Source organism: Crassostrea angulata, chromosome 6 (assembly GCF_025612915.1).
Source record: "Crassostrea angulata isolate pt1a10 chromosome 6, ASM2561291v2, whole genome shotgun sequence".
Taxonomy (NCBI): Eukaryota; Metazoa; Mollusca; class Bivalvia; order Ostreida; family Ostreidae; genus Magallana; species Magallana angulata.
Window position 1 is genome coordinate 25,335,424 of NC_069116.1, and position 16,283 is coordinate 25,351,706.

At 32.5% G+C, this 16,283-nt stretch overlaps 2 protein-coding genes across 2 annotated transcripts; one reads left to right on the forward strand and one right to left on the reverse strand.

The window, feature by feature from the left end:
* Positions 1–3,566: 3,566 nt before the first annotated feature.
* Positions 3,567–7,012, forward strand: LOC128188385 (protein DDI1 homolog 2-like). Its single transcript, XM_052859398.1, has 8 exons — positions 3,567–3,901; positions 4,180–4,398; positions 4,540–4,666; positions 4,796–4,923; positions 5,115–5,243; positions 5,426–5,529; positions 5,970–6,153; positions 6,390–7,012. Exons 1-8 carry the CDS (start codon positions 3,637–3,639, stop codon positions 6,593–6,595), a joined length of 1,362 nt encoding a protein of 453 aa, XP_052715358.1. The 5' UTR covers positions 3,567–3,636; the 3' UTR covers positions 6,596–7,012.
* Positions 7,013–11,252: 4,240 nt separating this feature from the next.
* LOC128190846 (DNA fragmentation factor subunit beta-like) lies at positions 11,253–16,204 on the reverse strand. The gene is made up of 6 exons (XM_052863059.1): positions 16,007–16,204; positions 15,594–15,723; positions 15,257–15,451; positions 13,646–13,725; positions 12,626–12,900; positions 11,253–12,363 (listed from the first exon to the last, which is right to left on the reverse strand). Exons 1-6 carry the CDS (start codon positions 16,151–16,153, stop codon positions 12,162–12,164), a joined length of 1,029 nt encoding a protein of 342 aa, XP_052719019.1. The 5' UTR covers positions 16,154–16,204; the 3' UTR covers positions 11,253–12,161.
* Positions 16,205–16,283: the final 79 nt, after the last annotated feature.

Sequence of the window (16,283 nt, forward strand, 5' to 3'; positions counted from 1 at the left end):
CAATTACTAGAAACATATCACAGTATTGTTAAAGCTATAGATGAAGGGAAATTTTGTTGCATGGTTTTTTTGGATTTGTCGAAAGCTTTTGACAGAGTGTGGCACAAAGGTCTACTTTTTAAATTACAAACATATGGTATATGTGGCAATATTCTTAATTGGTTTGAAAGCTACTTATGTAATCGTAAACAAAAAGTTATGTATAAGGACATATTATCCTCCTGTAGAGGTGTCATTGCTGGTGTACCACAGGGCTCAGTTCTTGGCCCTCTTCTATCTTTGATTTATGTAAACGATGTATCAGAAAATATGCTTTCGCTGTGTAGACTGTTCGCTGATGATAACTCTTTACAATCTTCTTCATACAATGTTGCCAATATTGAATATGTCCTGAATCATGATCTGAAAGTTCTAGAAAACTGGGTATCCATTTGGCTGTTAAAATTTAATCTATCCAAAACAAAAGCAATATTTTTTACACTCAAAACAAATTTTTACTCTTCCAAACTCCAATTCCAAAATAGTCGATTAGAATATGTTTCATCACACAAACACTTAGGATTACTTTTTTGTCAGAACCTTTGCTGGTCAGAGTATATCGATAATATTGTTAAAAATGCATACCAAAGAGTCAAAGACTTGGCTTGTTGAAGAAGCTCAAATTTAGCATAGGAAGAAATACTTTATCAAAAATGTTAATGATAATTTCGGTCGGGGCGTGGTCAAATCTATCATAAAGCCGTTTGGGCTTTATTGTATTTGATCACACCAAGACCGAAATTATCACTTCATAATTATGGCACGCCAAATTCACAAAAATGAGCTAAACATAGTTTCACAATCGATAAACTAGGTTTATCGACTGTTAACTATAGTTTACGGATCGTAAACTATAGTTACCGACGTTAATCTATATTTCACTTCTGTAAACTATAGTTAACGCGATAATCTATGTTTCACATCTGTAAACTATAGTTAACACTGAAAACAATCATTTGCTGTTGTTAAACATAGTTTATCTGATAAATAGGGTTTTATGATCAGAAAACTACGGTTTACAAATCTAAAGCACGCCAAATTCACATAAATTAGCAAAACATAGTTTCACAGTTGATAAACTAGGTTTATCGGCTGTTAACTATAGTTTACGGATCGTAAACTATAGTTACCGACGTTAATTTATATTTCACATCTGTAAACTATAGTTTACGAATGCAGATCTATGTTTTTCTGTCTGGAAATACACGATAACAATAGATTTTGCTGATAAATATAGATTCACATCTGTAAACTATAGTTTACATTCGTAAACTATAGTTTAGAGTTGATAAATATAGTTTCACGATTGTGAAACTATATTTATCAGATAAACTATGTTTTACAATCGCTAATTATAGTTTTCGTTTCTAAACTATAGTTAACTGTCATTTATATTTATAAATTATATCTAAAAGACATAAACTATAATTCACGATCCTTTACTATAGTTTTGAGAGATAAACTATAATTTACGTTTGTTAATCATAGTTTATCGTCCTACGAACTATTCACGTTCGTAAACTATAGTTTACGACTGTTAAACATAGTTTATGAGTATATATGTGTGTTAACAATAGTTTTCAATTTAAAATCTCAAGTAACCAATCGTGAGAGGCGATACAAAATGTGCGCCATTGTAGAAAATGGCTCTTCATAGGGAAGCACGTGCGAATTTGCCCTCTGTACAAAATTGCATAAGGATCGCACCCCTCGTCAGCTTCCGCCGTACAGTAAATACAATTAAAAAAAAAGCCCGCGTTTTCGTTTGTTTTTGTTTGTTTTTGTTTGTATTAATTTTGTTTAAATCAAAATAAAAAAGCTTAAGTTATTTTAATAATTTCAATTGCTATAAAGTTATCGAAAAATCACTTTTCTTGTCAAAAAGAAATATACTGGTACTGTACCAGTTATCGGCTAAGACCAGTTATCGGCTAAACTGAGAGTTCGGGTTTATAGCACGCAACAATCCAATATTTTTTATTTCAGTCGTCTTTTTCGAATAAAGAAAAGTAAGTTTGCTTGAAAACTTTCTTGAATATGTTTTATACATGAGCTTAAACGATCATTGTTTACCCCTGATTTTACATCTTTGCACTTTCAGCAGTGGGGGAAGTGGCGTAATAAGTTAAAAATAGAATATTACCTTTTTGTGATACGTTATTATATCCCTTCTTTGATTTGACATATAAAATAAATACATTTAACATGTATAAACAAAAGGAATTCACGAATTTCCGAAAGATTCGTAGCGCAATTGAACGCCTGATTGCACAATTATGTATTGAATAGTATACGATTTGGTGTATTACCGTATGATAATAAACGAATTATTTTATGAGTTTTGTCTATAATGTATCATGACCCCGAATACTTTAGTTTGACCTCACAAGGTGCATAATTTAAACTACATTTAGCAGAGTATAAAATCAACATGAACACGGATTTTTACTATGTTATTATCACGAAGCCGATAACTGGTACAGTAAATCGTAAAAACTCGGCAAATTCGGGGCGTGCTTAAAAGCACAAAACGGCAAGATGTTTTGGGTTCTAAATAATGATATAAACTAACAGATTGATAAATAAGGAGTGCACTTTTTAAACTATGTCAAGTTTTATCCAAAAATATCAAGAAATAAGGAATTGCGAAAAGAAAACGTTAAATTTTAGCCGATAACTGGTACAGGGCCAGTATATTAACAACCAATGAACATGATCGTTGTTAAGGCAAAATCTTATCTTGCTGTAACTAGGATTTACGTATCTATGATTTACGAACAAAACTCTAGTTAACTATAGATTCAATCGTAAACTATAGTTTAGGGTCGTAAAATACAGTTTCACAGAGAATTCCGCATGTCAGATACGAAATGAGAGATTCTGTCTGTAAACCATGCTTTACAAACGTAAAACTATAAAGCTAGTTTATCGACTGTGAAACTATGTTTTGCTCATTTTTGTGAATTTGTCTGTTAAATGTAGTTTTGCGATTTGTGAAACTATAATTAACAACTCTTAACTATAGTTTACGATTGTAAATTATAATTAACATATGTGAATCTATATTTATCAGCAAAATCTATTGTTAACGTTTTTTACAAATAAATAAACTATGATTATCATTCGTAAACTATAGTTTACATTCGTGAAATATAGTTTCACAGATGTAAACTATAGTTAACGAATCGTTAACTATAGTTTAGGATCCGTAAACTATAGTTAACAGCTGATAAACCTAGTTTATCGACTGTGAAACTATGTTTAGCTCATTTTTGTGAATTTGGCGTGCCATACATAGGCCTAATACTCAAAGAATGATTCCTTATTCCTCAATCCAAGATAAATTTAGTTTACTGTTCAAATGGCAGACAAACGTTAGTGGAGAAAATTAAAATCATTAACGAATGAATGCAGACATGGAAACTGAAAGAAATTTAAAAAAACCAAGTGTTTTCCCCGGTTACGGGTCATACGGATTCCTTTTTCCTCTACCGACAGGTTCTATATTTTGGTTTATTGTGCTGGGTGCGCATGTGTAGTGAAAACGGAACTTTTGATAAAATGTGTTTGCGTGATACGAGAAAAACATTTTAAGCAATGCATATCACAGTTACCACTCTCTCCGACCAAATATTTTCATTAGACGTTAGTGAAGACCTAGAGTTGGAGAATTTTAAGGCGTTATGTGAATATGAAATTGGTATTTCGGCCTCAGAAATTGCTATTTTATGGAATGGGCGCCCCCTTCATGATGACAAAAGAACATTGGTGTCTTACGGGATTAAAAATGGGGACATGTTATTGTTGCAACATATGCGTGGACCTTCACAAGCCCCAAACAGTCCACAGCAACCTGCACCAGGTTTATTTATCTTAGTTTACAAAAAACTCAAATATATATCTCGAAATAAAAAATGAAAGGTTATTTTTTGGTTGATAAACTCAAATAACCAAAAAAAATCTTTAATAACCCTGCAGTGATTTACAGAAAAAATATTCAGGAATAGCTATCATCTTGGACTGTTTTCATGACTGACATGGTTATTAATGTAATGAAATATTAAATCAAGTGTTACTTTGTGTCAATTTACCTTTTCCATTTTCCAATCTTATTTATATATAATTGTTAAACCATTTCAGCCATACCTTTGATTGATTTTGGAAGCATAAATATACCTGGTCAACCTCAGACTCAGGGGGCCCAGGGTCCTAGTAGGGCATCTGGAGGAGGTCAGCGACCACTTGCCCCTGATGACCCGGAGGTCATAAGACAGATGCTGCTCGGCAGTCCACATGAGTTGTCATTGTTGAAAGAGAGAAACCCCCCTCTTGCAGAAGCTCTACTTAGTGGAAATAAAGGTTGATTTTCATCAACTGAATGTGTTTACTTAAATGATTAAACCTGATTATGAGAAACTTTGAAATTATAGTGATGGATTTGAGACATATCCTAATTAATTTATATTTGAATATATTTGTATACATGTAAATGTCTTTCAGAAAAGTTTATAGAAGTCTTTAACAAACAGCGAAAAGAGAAAATGGAAAAAGAGAGAGAACGAATCCAGCTAATGAATGCTGATCCATTTGACCCGAGTGTTCAAAGTGTCATTGCTGAGGAAATAAGGTTGGTTTTTTTTTTCATACAAATAAATGCACAGTTATAACAACTACACGTATCATCATCATTCTTTTGTTAACTAGAATTACGGGGGTTCATGTTAGATCTCTGTAGAAATGCTGATATATAATTCAGAATGAAGAATGTGGAGTCAAACATGGAAAGTGCTATAGAGTTTGCCCCTGAGAGCTTTGGACAGGTTGTGATGTTGTATATTGACTGTAAGGTCAATGGGCATCATGTGAAGGCATTTGTAGACTCAGGTAAGACACAGGATCAATGAAGAAATAGATAGCAGTATCAAAAACTTGGTTGTTCACATGAGCAAATCCTGTCAAGCTTGCGATTCTAGTTTTGATCGAATTATTTATTTTTAAAACCATCTAACTCATTATACACATATTAAAGAAATGCCTAGTACAAACTTTCAAAACATTTCCTTGGTTTGGATCAGGAGCACAGATGACTATCATGAGTCAGGCATGTGCAGAGAGGTGTAACATTATGAGACTGGTTGACCAGAGGTGGGCGGGTATAGCGAAAGGAGTAGGAACCCAGAAAATCATTGGAAGAGTGCATCTAGGTATGCGACACACCTACATGTACATGAATTTTCTAATGAAATTCAATTTTTGCAAATTGCCTAGTTGGTGATGCTGAATAATATGATGTTTTACAAATACCAGTACAGTACTTTATATATTGTATTATAAAAAGACAGTTTTCTTAATAAAACCTTAACTTATGTAAATATGTGTATTTCAGGTCAGATTCAGATTGGCAATGATTTTCTTCAGTCATCTTTCTCAATACTAGAGGAACAGCCTATGGATATGCTTTTGGGGCTGGATATGTTGAAAAGACATCAGGTGATTCTGTTTGTACATGTACTGGTAAATGTACATGTAAATCTACACTAAACTAGGGTTTGCAATCGATTGACCTTTAATTTATCAAAATATGGTTCTCAGCAGTACTTGAAGATCTGCTCTGTAGTACATGTACTATAATGTTTTCTACTTTTTGAACCACAACAGCAAAAGCATGGATAGTAGTCTTTGACTTTAGATATTAGTTTGATTATACAAGTTCATGATGCACTTAAATTGGTGTCAGTTGGCTTTAATGGGCCACAATGTTTGATAGTTTATTCATTCAGAGTTTGTTATAAGCATAAAATTTTTTGTTTATAATATTGCTGATAACCATCAAGAACTTGATACAAATACATATATCCATAATTGTACAGCAAAAGTTTTACTGAATGATCTTTTCTGGTTTTTGATAACAATAATTTTTTTCTTTCAAGTGCTGTATTGATCTTAAGAAAAATGTCCTAATCATTGGAACAACAGGAACAGAAACTCGGTTCCTGAGCGAATCTGAGCTCCCTGATCAAGCCAGACTCAACTTTAGTCAACCCATGTCTCCAAAATCTCAAATGTCTGAAGACGCTCAGCTAGCAGAAGCCCTCGCCAAATCCCAAAATGATGGTAAGCTTTTGATGGGAAAAGGCAACGAATTACTTGACTGTATTATAAAGATAAATTCATAATAAAAACAGATGATGAAATAAAGTGTTTAACTTTGAAATTAAAGTATTGAAATGCATATCACACATTCATTTTGGTCCCTATGAATCCTTAGTTTGATTTACTTTATGTTTAAATATACATGCACATTTATATTAGTTTACTTGTGGAGAATCAGTTCCCAATTGTATTTGAAGGTACACAACCAGGTCCATCCAGTGAAAATAAAACAGTCAATCCAAGTGCCTCAATCAAAGCGGACTATCCGGAGGAGGTGATCCAGAGACTAATGAACAATGGATTCTCCAGACAGGAAGTGATACAAGAACTAGGAGCAGCCAATGGCAATGTGGACCAGGCACTTGCTGCACTGTTTGCAAAATCCTTCCAGCTTCCAAAATGATGAAAATAAAATTTACTAGTGTAAATGTGATGAATGTTGGGAAATATGTTATGATCATGTAGAGGTTGTTATGTTACTGGGTATTATTGCTTTGTATACTAAGATGTATGATTTCTTGTTCTGTAGTTTTTTATCACATTTTTCAATGCATTTAAGTTTGGCCTTGTTCTCTTCATATTTATTGCACTTCTTTACATGACAGTTTGTTTAGCATAAAGTTCTCATATTAATGTCTCAATAAAGGAGAGCCTCTCGATGTACGCCTGTAGTTTTACATTTAACCAGCTATAGTACAAATGTACATGTACATCATATTATGTGTAAATCACACAAACAAATTTAATGCCAGAAGCAGGGGTGTAAGATATACACTGTATATTTTAAAATTGTTCCAAATAAAAAATAATACAGGTTAAAGGTTTTTTTTTTTTATTGGCAAAGACAGCCAACATACTTTTATAGCCATATGTGACTCATACATGTACCTTGCCAATTTAAAAGTTTTGCTACTCAAGTTTCAGAGTTATATCATTGAAAATAAAACTCCTGTTCAGTTCTGCTTTATACATCAAGTTTTTAACCGGGTTTTCCAACGGAAAAATCCGGTTATTAAAATGGTGAAAATGGCGGGCGGATGGGCGGGCGGGCGGCTGCCAAAAGGGTACCCTCATTGTACGGATAACTCCTCCTACAGTTTTCAAGATAGGAAGTTGTTCTTTTGCAGATTAATTGTACATATATCAGAGGTGTGCATATTGCAAGGATTTTGATTTCTGATAATTTATCGAAAAAATACCAGGTTTTGAACTTAGTCATTTTTTGGCAAAATTTTGCATATAGGGTACCCTCATTGTACGGATAACTCCTCCTACAGTTTTCAAGATAGGAAGTTGTTCTTTTGCAGATCAATTGTACATATATCAGAGGTGTGCATATTGATAGGATTTTGATTTCTGATAATTTCTGAAAAAATACCAGATTTTGAACTTAGTCATTTTTTTGGAAAATATTGCATATAGGGTACCCTGTTGCAACCACTATTGAAATAAAACCACTATTGAAATAAATTATTTCAATAGTGGTTTGGAATGTATTTCATTAGAAAAATCACCTTGCAACCACTATTGAAATAAAACCACTATTGAAATAAATTATTTCAATAGTGGTTGGGAACGTGTTTCATTAGAAAAATCACTTTGCAACCACTATTGAAGTAATGATTCAATAGAGGTTAGGGATGTATTTCATGATAAGAACTACTTTACAGACACCATTAAAGTTCAACTACTATTAAATTTATTTTTTTTAATTGTAGATGGGAATGAATTACTTATAAATATAACTATGTTATTATTATTATGTAATGCATTCGGAAAGAAAGAAGTGTATATCATATTTGCAAACTATTTTGAAATGAATAATATCAAATACACAATTATAGTACAATTTTCTCTGCTGTGTAGAAGTAAATAACCAATTCTCGCAGATAAACATGCATATACATTTGTTTTTATTTAACAAACAATTCAAATACTAGTACACAATTAAGGTACTAAAGACTTGCATTTTTTATGTAATAGTAATCAAGACTATGATGTAAATGTACTTATTTTAGGATTTTCACTGTTGTGCAGAAATAACCAATCCTCGCAGATTAACATATGAAATTGTTTTCATATTTATCTTTACCTGTCTCTTTCTATAGATATATCATGTTTTATGGAAATTGTAAAAAAAAAATTGTACTAGAAGACAACGTTGTAAATTGCCAGAATTTCTATTCAAAACCCCTGCATATTAAAAAATAATTTATAGCTTATATATCATTATAGATTTATGTAACAATGAATATCACTATTAAGATAAATAATGTCAACGATGGTTGGGGATGTACTTCATTAAGACCAATATTGAATGAAATATAAATTATTTCAATAATGGTTGGGTATGCGTTTCATTATAACCACTATTGAAATAAATTATTTCAATAGTGGTTAGGTATGCATCTCATTACAACCACTATTGAAATAATTTATTTCAATTGTGGTTAAGGATGCGGTTCATTACAACCATTATTGAAATAAAATATTTTAATAGTGGAAGGATGTTATTCTAATGCCTATTATTCCGACTGTGCATAACACTTTAGGTTCCAGATGTCAGGTGGTATGGGAAACATGACCATATAGAGGTAAATCAAAGAACATCATAATCAAAAAGGAATTCATCATTTCATAAGACATACTTCTTTTCTTAAGAAACTTCCCTAGCAGAAAGGAAAGTGTTACAAACAGACATAATAATAGACATAAAACTAAAATGCATCATCAACCACTATTGAAATACTTTATTTCAATAGTGGTTGAAATGAAAGGTATCCCCAACCACTATTGAAATAAATTATTTCAATAGTGGTTGAAATGAATCGCATTCTTAACCACTATTGAAATAATATATTTCAATAGTGTTCGTAGTGAAGTAACCCCTAACCCCTATTGAAATTATTTATATTAATTGTGATATTTATAATAATATTTATCAATATATAATTATTCAATATACAGGGGGTTTGAATAGAAGTTCTGTCAATTTACAAGATGTTCACAATTGTGCAAAAAATATACAATATCATAGGACATATGTTTGTAGAAAGAGAAATGTAAAGAAAAAAATGTAAATTTTCAAAGAAAAACTAATGAAGGAATTCATTCTAAGCTACAATTGAAAAAATTGTTTTAATTGTAGTTGTACTTCAACAGTGTCTGTAAAATGATTTTCAAAATGGAATACATCCCGGAATACTATTTAAATATTTTATTTTAGTAGTGGTTGTATTTTAATTCTGGTTGTAAAGTAATTCTTCAGATGAAATACATTCCCAACCAGTATTGAAATAATTTATTTCAATAGTGGTTGCAAAGTGATTTTTCTAATGAAATACATTCCCAACCGCTATTGAAATAATTTATTTCAATAGTGGTTTTATTTCAATAGTGGTTGCAACAGTACCCTCATTGTACGGATAACTCCTCCTACAGTTCTCAAGATAGGAAGTTGTTCTTTTGCAGATCAATTGTACATATATCAGAGGTGTGCATATTGCTAGGATTTTGATTTCTGATAATTTATGAAAAAAATACCAGCTTTTGAAATTAGTCATTATTTGGGAAAATATTGCATATAGGGTACCCTCATTGTACGGATAACTCCTCCTACAGTTTTCAAGATGGGAAGTTGTTCTTTTGCAGATCAATTGTACATTTATCAGAGGTGTGCATATTGCTAGGATTTTGATTTCTGATAATTTATGAAAAAAATACCAGATTTTGAAATTAGTCATTATTTGGGAAAATATTGCATATAGGGTACCCTCATTGTACGAATAACTCCTCCTACAGTTTTCAAGATAGGAAGTTGTTCTTTTGCAGATCAATTGTACATTTATCAGAGGTGTGCATATTGCTAGGATTTTGATTTCTGATAATTTCTGAAAAAAATACCAGATTTTGAACTTAGTCATTTTTTTGGAAAATATTGCATATAGGGTACCCACATTGTACGGATAACTCCTCCTATAGTTTTCAAGATAAGAAGTTGTTATTTTGCAGATCAATTGTAAATTTATCAGAGGTGTGCATATTGCAAGGATTTTGATTTCTGATAATTTATGAAAAAAATACTAGTTTTTGAACTTAGCCAAAAAATGACTATTAAGTTCAAAAGCTGGTATTTTTTTCATAAATTACCAGAAATCAAAATCCTAGCGATATGCACACCTCTGATATATGTACAATTGATCTGCAAAAGAACAACTTCCTATCTTGAAAACTGTAGGAGGAGTTATCCGTACAATGAGGGTACCCTATATGCAATATTTTCCCAAATAATGACTAATTTCAAAATCTGGTATTTTTTTCATAAATTATCAGAAATCAAAATCCTAGCAATATGCACACCTCTGATAAATGTACAATTGATCTGCAAAAGAACAACTTCCTATCTTTAGAACTGTATGGGGGGGGGGGGATCCGTACAATGAGGGTACCCTATATGCAATATTTTGCCAAAAAATGACTAAGTTTAAAAGCTGGAATTTTTTTCATAAATAATCTGAAATCAAAATCCTAGCAATATGCACACCTCTGATATATGTACAATTGATCTGCTAAAGAATAACTTCCTATCTTGAAAACTGTAGGAGTTATCCGTACAATGAGGGTACCCTTTTGGCAGCCGCCCGCCCGACATTTTCAGCATTTTAATAACCGGATTTTTCCTTTGGAAAACCTGGTCAAAAAGATTTTCTTCATAGTCAGAAATGACACTGACCTAGAAACTTATTCAGGGTCACTCCACATCTGTTGACCAAAGGCACTCCATAGGTGAAATATGAGCCATATTGGACCAAGGGAAGGATTATCGGCATAATCCAGAGAAGGATTTTTTCCAGCATAATTCTATGACCTCGACCTTTGAGCTAGAAACTTGGTTCAAGGCCACTGTACACCCTTTACCCTTTGGTACTCTTTGGGTAAAATTATGATTCAGAATGAGCCAAGGGGAGAGAGATGCTCAGGACAAGTAATTTTGGATGGACAAACAGAATGATCCCTATAGGTCATCTCCATAGCTGGACCCTTACAACAAAATGCATGTAGTTTATTTCAGAATTTATTCAAAACGCTTACCAGTACATCCAATGTACATGTATAAAAACTGTAATAATGTAAATATATATCAAAATTTTTGCTGCAACAAAATTTATGATTAAAAAATTGTCAGAAAATAAACGCATAATTGATATAACAGGTAGATTTGATTAGTATTTCAGAGATATAATTGCAATGGAGACCACAATAAAAATAAGGCACAATCTTTTGGCTATCAATCATGACTTCGAAACCCAAACAGCTCAATTTTATAAAGTACATGTAATATCACAGGATATGGAAGAATGCACTTAGTACATAATTTAATTACTAAATAAGTTAGAAGTATGTGTTCTACATTCAATTTCATCATTAAGACATTTAATTTATATTAATAACTAAGTGAAAAATGCCAGTATCAAAATATGCCTCATAAAATATAAAGAGTCATTTAATACATTTCTTTCAATAGGTAAACCATTTCTTTTACAGTATTAACTATAATAATTTTTATCATTTTAACAGTACATGTAATAGTTATTGTTATAATATGAGAAAATATCTACATTGTACAAGTAGAAAGAAATCTTAATTCTTGTGAATCATATATCTGACATGTACATAGATCTAACAACAATGCATATGTCTGCATTTTACTAATTCATTTAAAAATGAGCTAACAGTCATAAACTGTGAATAACAAGTAACTAAGAATAAAATATTTTATCTAAAATAATAAAATGAAAACTCCTCAGAGTACAGATAATCACATTATCCTCATCTTGGAAAGTAATCATGTTTAAACTTCATATCCATGCAGGTAACAAGTTTCTTGAGTTCGACAGTAATTGTTAACACTACCATAAATATAACAAAAACAGAAAATATTAGAGTGAATATATATGCTAAAATAGTCGTCATCCTTCAGAACAGAAGTCATTCCATGTTATTTTCCCTGATTCTCGGGCAGCCTTTTTGTGACAGCCAACCTGAACCAGTTTAAGGTTCTCCCTGGTGAAGAGTAGTTTGTATAGAAGATCTATGTTTAGGTCCTGATGTTTCTGTTTACTGCGTGCTGCCTCAATAAACCTTGGAATTACTTCTCGAGATTTTTCTATTCTGGTAAAGAAAAATACATTTTTATATTCAAAGATTACGTTATACATGTACATTTTGAGAGTTCTTTTGAAGCCCAAAATACAGACTTCTTTTGAAAAATTAGTACAAATCTACTTAGTTCTAGCATCCATTTACTTCTTATCAAAGTTTACTTCTTATCAAAGTTTAAAATAGCAGAGTTCAAAATTAACTTGCAGAAAAAACTTTCGTTATTCTAAAAATATCTTTATCTGAATTGGCCAGAGTTCTTTAGATATCTTACATGTGATCTAAATTCCACAATCCAAATAGCTGCCTATATCCTTTGGAAGCATACGGGTTAATGGTGTGAAATTTGTCACAGTTGTCCATGTCAAAGGGTCCCTCACAGCGAAACCAGCCCTGCTTGTCACACATTCGTTGTTTTTCACTTGCTGTTCGGTCGAAGTAAGATGAATGAAAGTCTGACTTCTTGAGTATCTGGAACCCTTCCTCAAGGAGATCAAGCAGATCCTGTTTGTACTCTTTGTCTGCTTCTCTTTCTATTTGTTCCTTTGCCTGCATATTAAAATCAAAACTGATCAAGCATGGATGTACTTTTAGGCTCATCTGACCATGGACTCAAATAAGCTACCCTGATCAAAGAGTGCCTGGTGTCCATCTATCTTTCACATTTTCAACTTCCTTTTCAGGAACCACATGACCCATATTAACCAAACTTTACACATACATGTACCTGTACATATATATCATCTTTAGATAATAAGGCTTCAATTTTGTTTCTTAATGCATGATTGCACCCTTTTCTAAAGGGAAATACTGGTAAAAAAGCAAAACTGTGACAAAATATCATACACTGGCAAATATGCTTTACACTAACTTCTCATGAAGAACCTCACCTAAATAGTAGCACTCCCATGAAGTTCACAAAAGGAACTTTCACGAGAATTACCAACTTCCCTAGTCAAGGGTTTCTAATCCGATCATAAGGAGAGTAGCATATTAAAAACCCTTGGCTAGCAAAGATGGAGAATTACATCAGCTGAATTTCCATGAATATTGCAAACAGTATTATGTAATTTAGAGATAACAAGCACAAAATAATTTGAAAATATCACATGAAACCATGAGCAATAAATTTAATAAAAAATACATGTGAATGCTCTTTTTGTCTTAAATTTACAAGAGACAAAAGCCACAAAATTGGCTGTGTAATGAAACATTCTATACACTGATTGAACAAATTCATTTAGATACTGGTATGCTAACTGAATGGAATAAATTCTGAACAAACTAAACTCACTGTCATGTAATAGCTGCGTATCCGAGTTTGTGCACTGTGTCTCATCACCTCACTTTTGGTTTTATATTTCTTATTGAGGCCTGCATAAAATGATCAACATTTAATCTGTGCAAGACATATAAACGTATGCATATATTTTAGTACAATGTAGTTATACATACATATTAAAACATTCAGATTCAGAATCTATTTTTCTACATCTTTAACATCCTCATAGGTAATCCATTTAAACTAACTAGTATCCTCTGTGAGTATCACACAATCATCCACTTTAAAAATCTTCTTTAATACTAAGATATAATTAAATGTATACATGTAATTGTACAATTTAGCTAATAACTTTCTAATTAGTTTTTTCCCTCTTATAAATATGGCTCTGAAGTCAAAAGGTGATATGTACCACAAACCCGGTACATTTATTCATATACCAGTATGTAGTACTTCAAATTGTGATGGAACTCTAAAGCCCAATGGTCACACCAAAGTCTGATGGTTTGTGCTAAATCCTGATGGTTTAACACACTATAGTCCAATGGTTCACATGCAGTCAACATACTTCAGAGGTGTGACACTCATATGTCTGATGGGTCCACATATGCACCAAAGTTCAATAGTTTTCCCTGCCAAAGCCCAATGGTTCTAGGCCAATAAATAAATTTAACAAAGCACAAATATATTTATTCACAGCTCCCCCTCCACCCCCCTAGTTTGATAGTTTAGGTTAGAGTTTTGAGTGTCATTAAATTATTTAAAGCAACTTGGGTGTAACAGGTATTTGGATATTTTTTGTTCTCGCAATCTTCTATCATAAACATTTTTTTTTTATTACCTAATCAAAGGGATTTTGTTGTTTTAATACAGATTAAATATTTTTGTCTATTTTGTAAGTGTATTCAGGTTTGAAAGTGATCTATTGAACTGTCGGTCAATAGACTGCGATCTATTGGACCGCCGGTCAATTAGACTGTGATCTATTGGACTGGCAACGTATTTTAGAAAAAGTTTAATTGCTACAAGATTAAAAGATAACTTTATTATGTTTTATTAGTATTGTTCTTAAAAATCATCTGTTAGGTCATCTTGGTTTGATTAAAAAATGACCTTAATGCATAATGGTATGAAAACCTAGCTTCTGTAATTTATAATTGTGAACACAAAATACTAAAAACGGAATTAGGTAATAAAACAATTATTTAATATCTGAACAGTCAAAAGACCCGAATTTTTTCCTTTGGTGCAGGGAACAACTCAGTATGATCTATTCCCTGCACCTCGGGGAAAAATATTTGGGTCTATAAACTGCTCAAGCATTAAATAATTGTATACTACCTCACTTATAACCGACCAAAACTGCCAGAGACTTGGGTAGTTTGTCTCACTCTTTTCCATTACATTGTCAAATACATATCCTTTGTCGGGACAGTCTGTCGATTCCATCTTTGGTGTAGTACTGCAAGACATGCACCTTGTAGCAACAAACAATTTGACTTGGGCGGAGACCATCAGACTTTAACCTGACCATTGAACTTTGGCATGACCATCGTACTATTGGTATTACTCGTATAATATGGGAACATGTTTGTGCTTAATTTTATTGACAACAGACTTTACCTTCAAACCAGTCCTCATGGTCCTGCCTTTTTTCCGAGGATGTGTTTGTCTCTAAAAGTTCAAGGTACTGAGAAATAATGTGGATCTTCTCTGGTGCATTTTCAGTGATGAGAAGATCACGAATCTGTGAGGCAATCTCGTTCTTCCGCGTTGCACAATATAGCTTGCTGAGAGCATCATGAATGAGGACCCCAGCTGTTAATAAAATATAGAGTTTAATACTGGCCAGTTTTGTAGACGTGTTGTCAATGCTTCTAATATATGAAATATTTCCCAAGGCCTAATTGCTTTTCTGACAACAGTCTACAGAACATTTTATCAACATAGAGATATGTACCTCCTCTCCAAGTTTCGCCTTTCTTCAAAAAGACAAACACAGTTTGAGCTGGAAGCTTTTTGAAAAATTTGTCATCTGTTACTGCAGTGCCATCATCTTCAATTACAACTGTAACCTCCTCTGGATTCAACTGTAAGATATAAATACGGGGTTTTGAAAGGGTACAATTTCTTAATAAGGATGATCCCTAAGCTCAGCTTAAAATTTTTAATCTGACAGCTGAGATTAGGCTGACGCCATCAGCTAACGTAGCTTTACCATGATACACATATTCAACAGTTATCAATCTTCAATTAACAGTAAGTGTATGAACAAATTATTTCCTTCTCTTTGTGTATAAGTAATGTCATTAATTTTCCTTCTGGAGAGAGCTAGAGAGAGACTCTTCTGCAGCTCCATAGAGAGAATCTTGCCTTTAATTTTTCTGCCCCTTTCTCCAGTAGTTCCTTAAAGTTTTTTGCCGTCACTCCTATTCTCTGTTCGCGTTTCACGTCTTGAACTTTGTAAGCCTTCATTCCGCCATTAAATAATGACAAAAATCGGTCTAGTATAAAAGTCATTTAACCGTATGTTCTTTTAATGACCCACGTGCTATTTTTAGAAACTTATTGTTTTTGATATTTCCCGCTTTAAAAATAATCCCAAAATATGGGATCAAAATTATATATTCTGTAATTTTTATAGTGGATT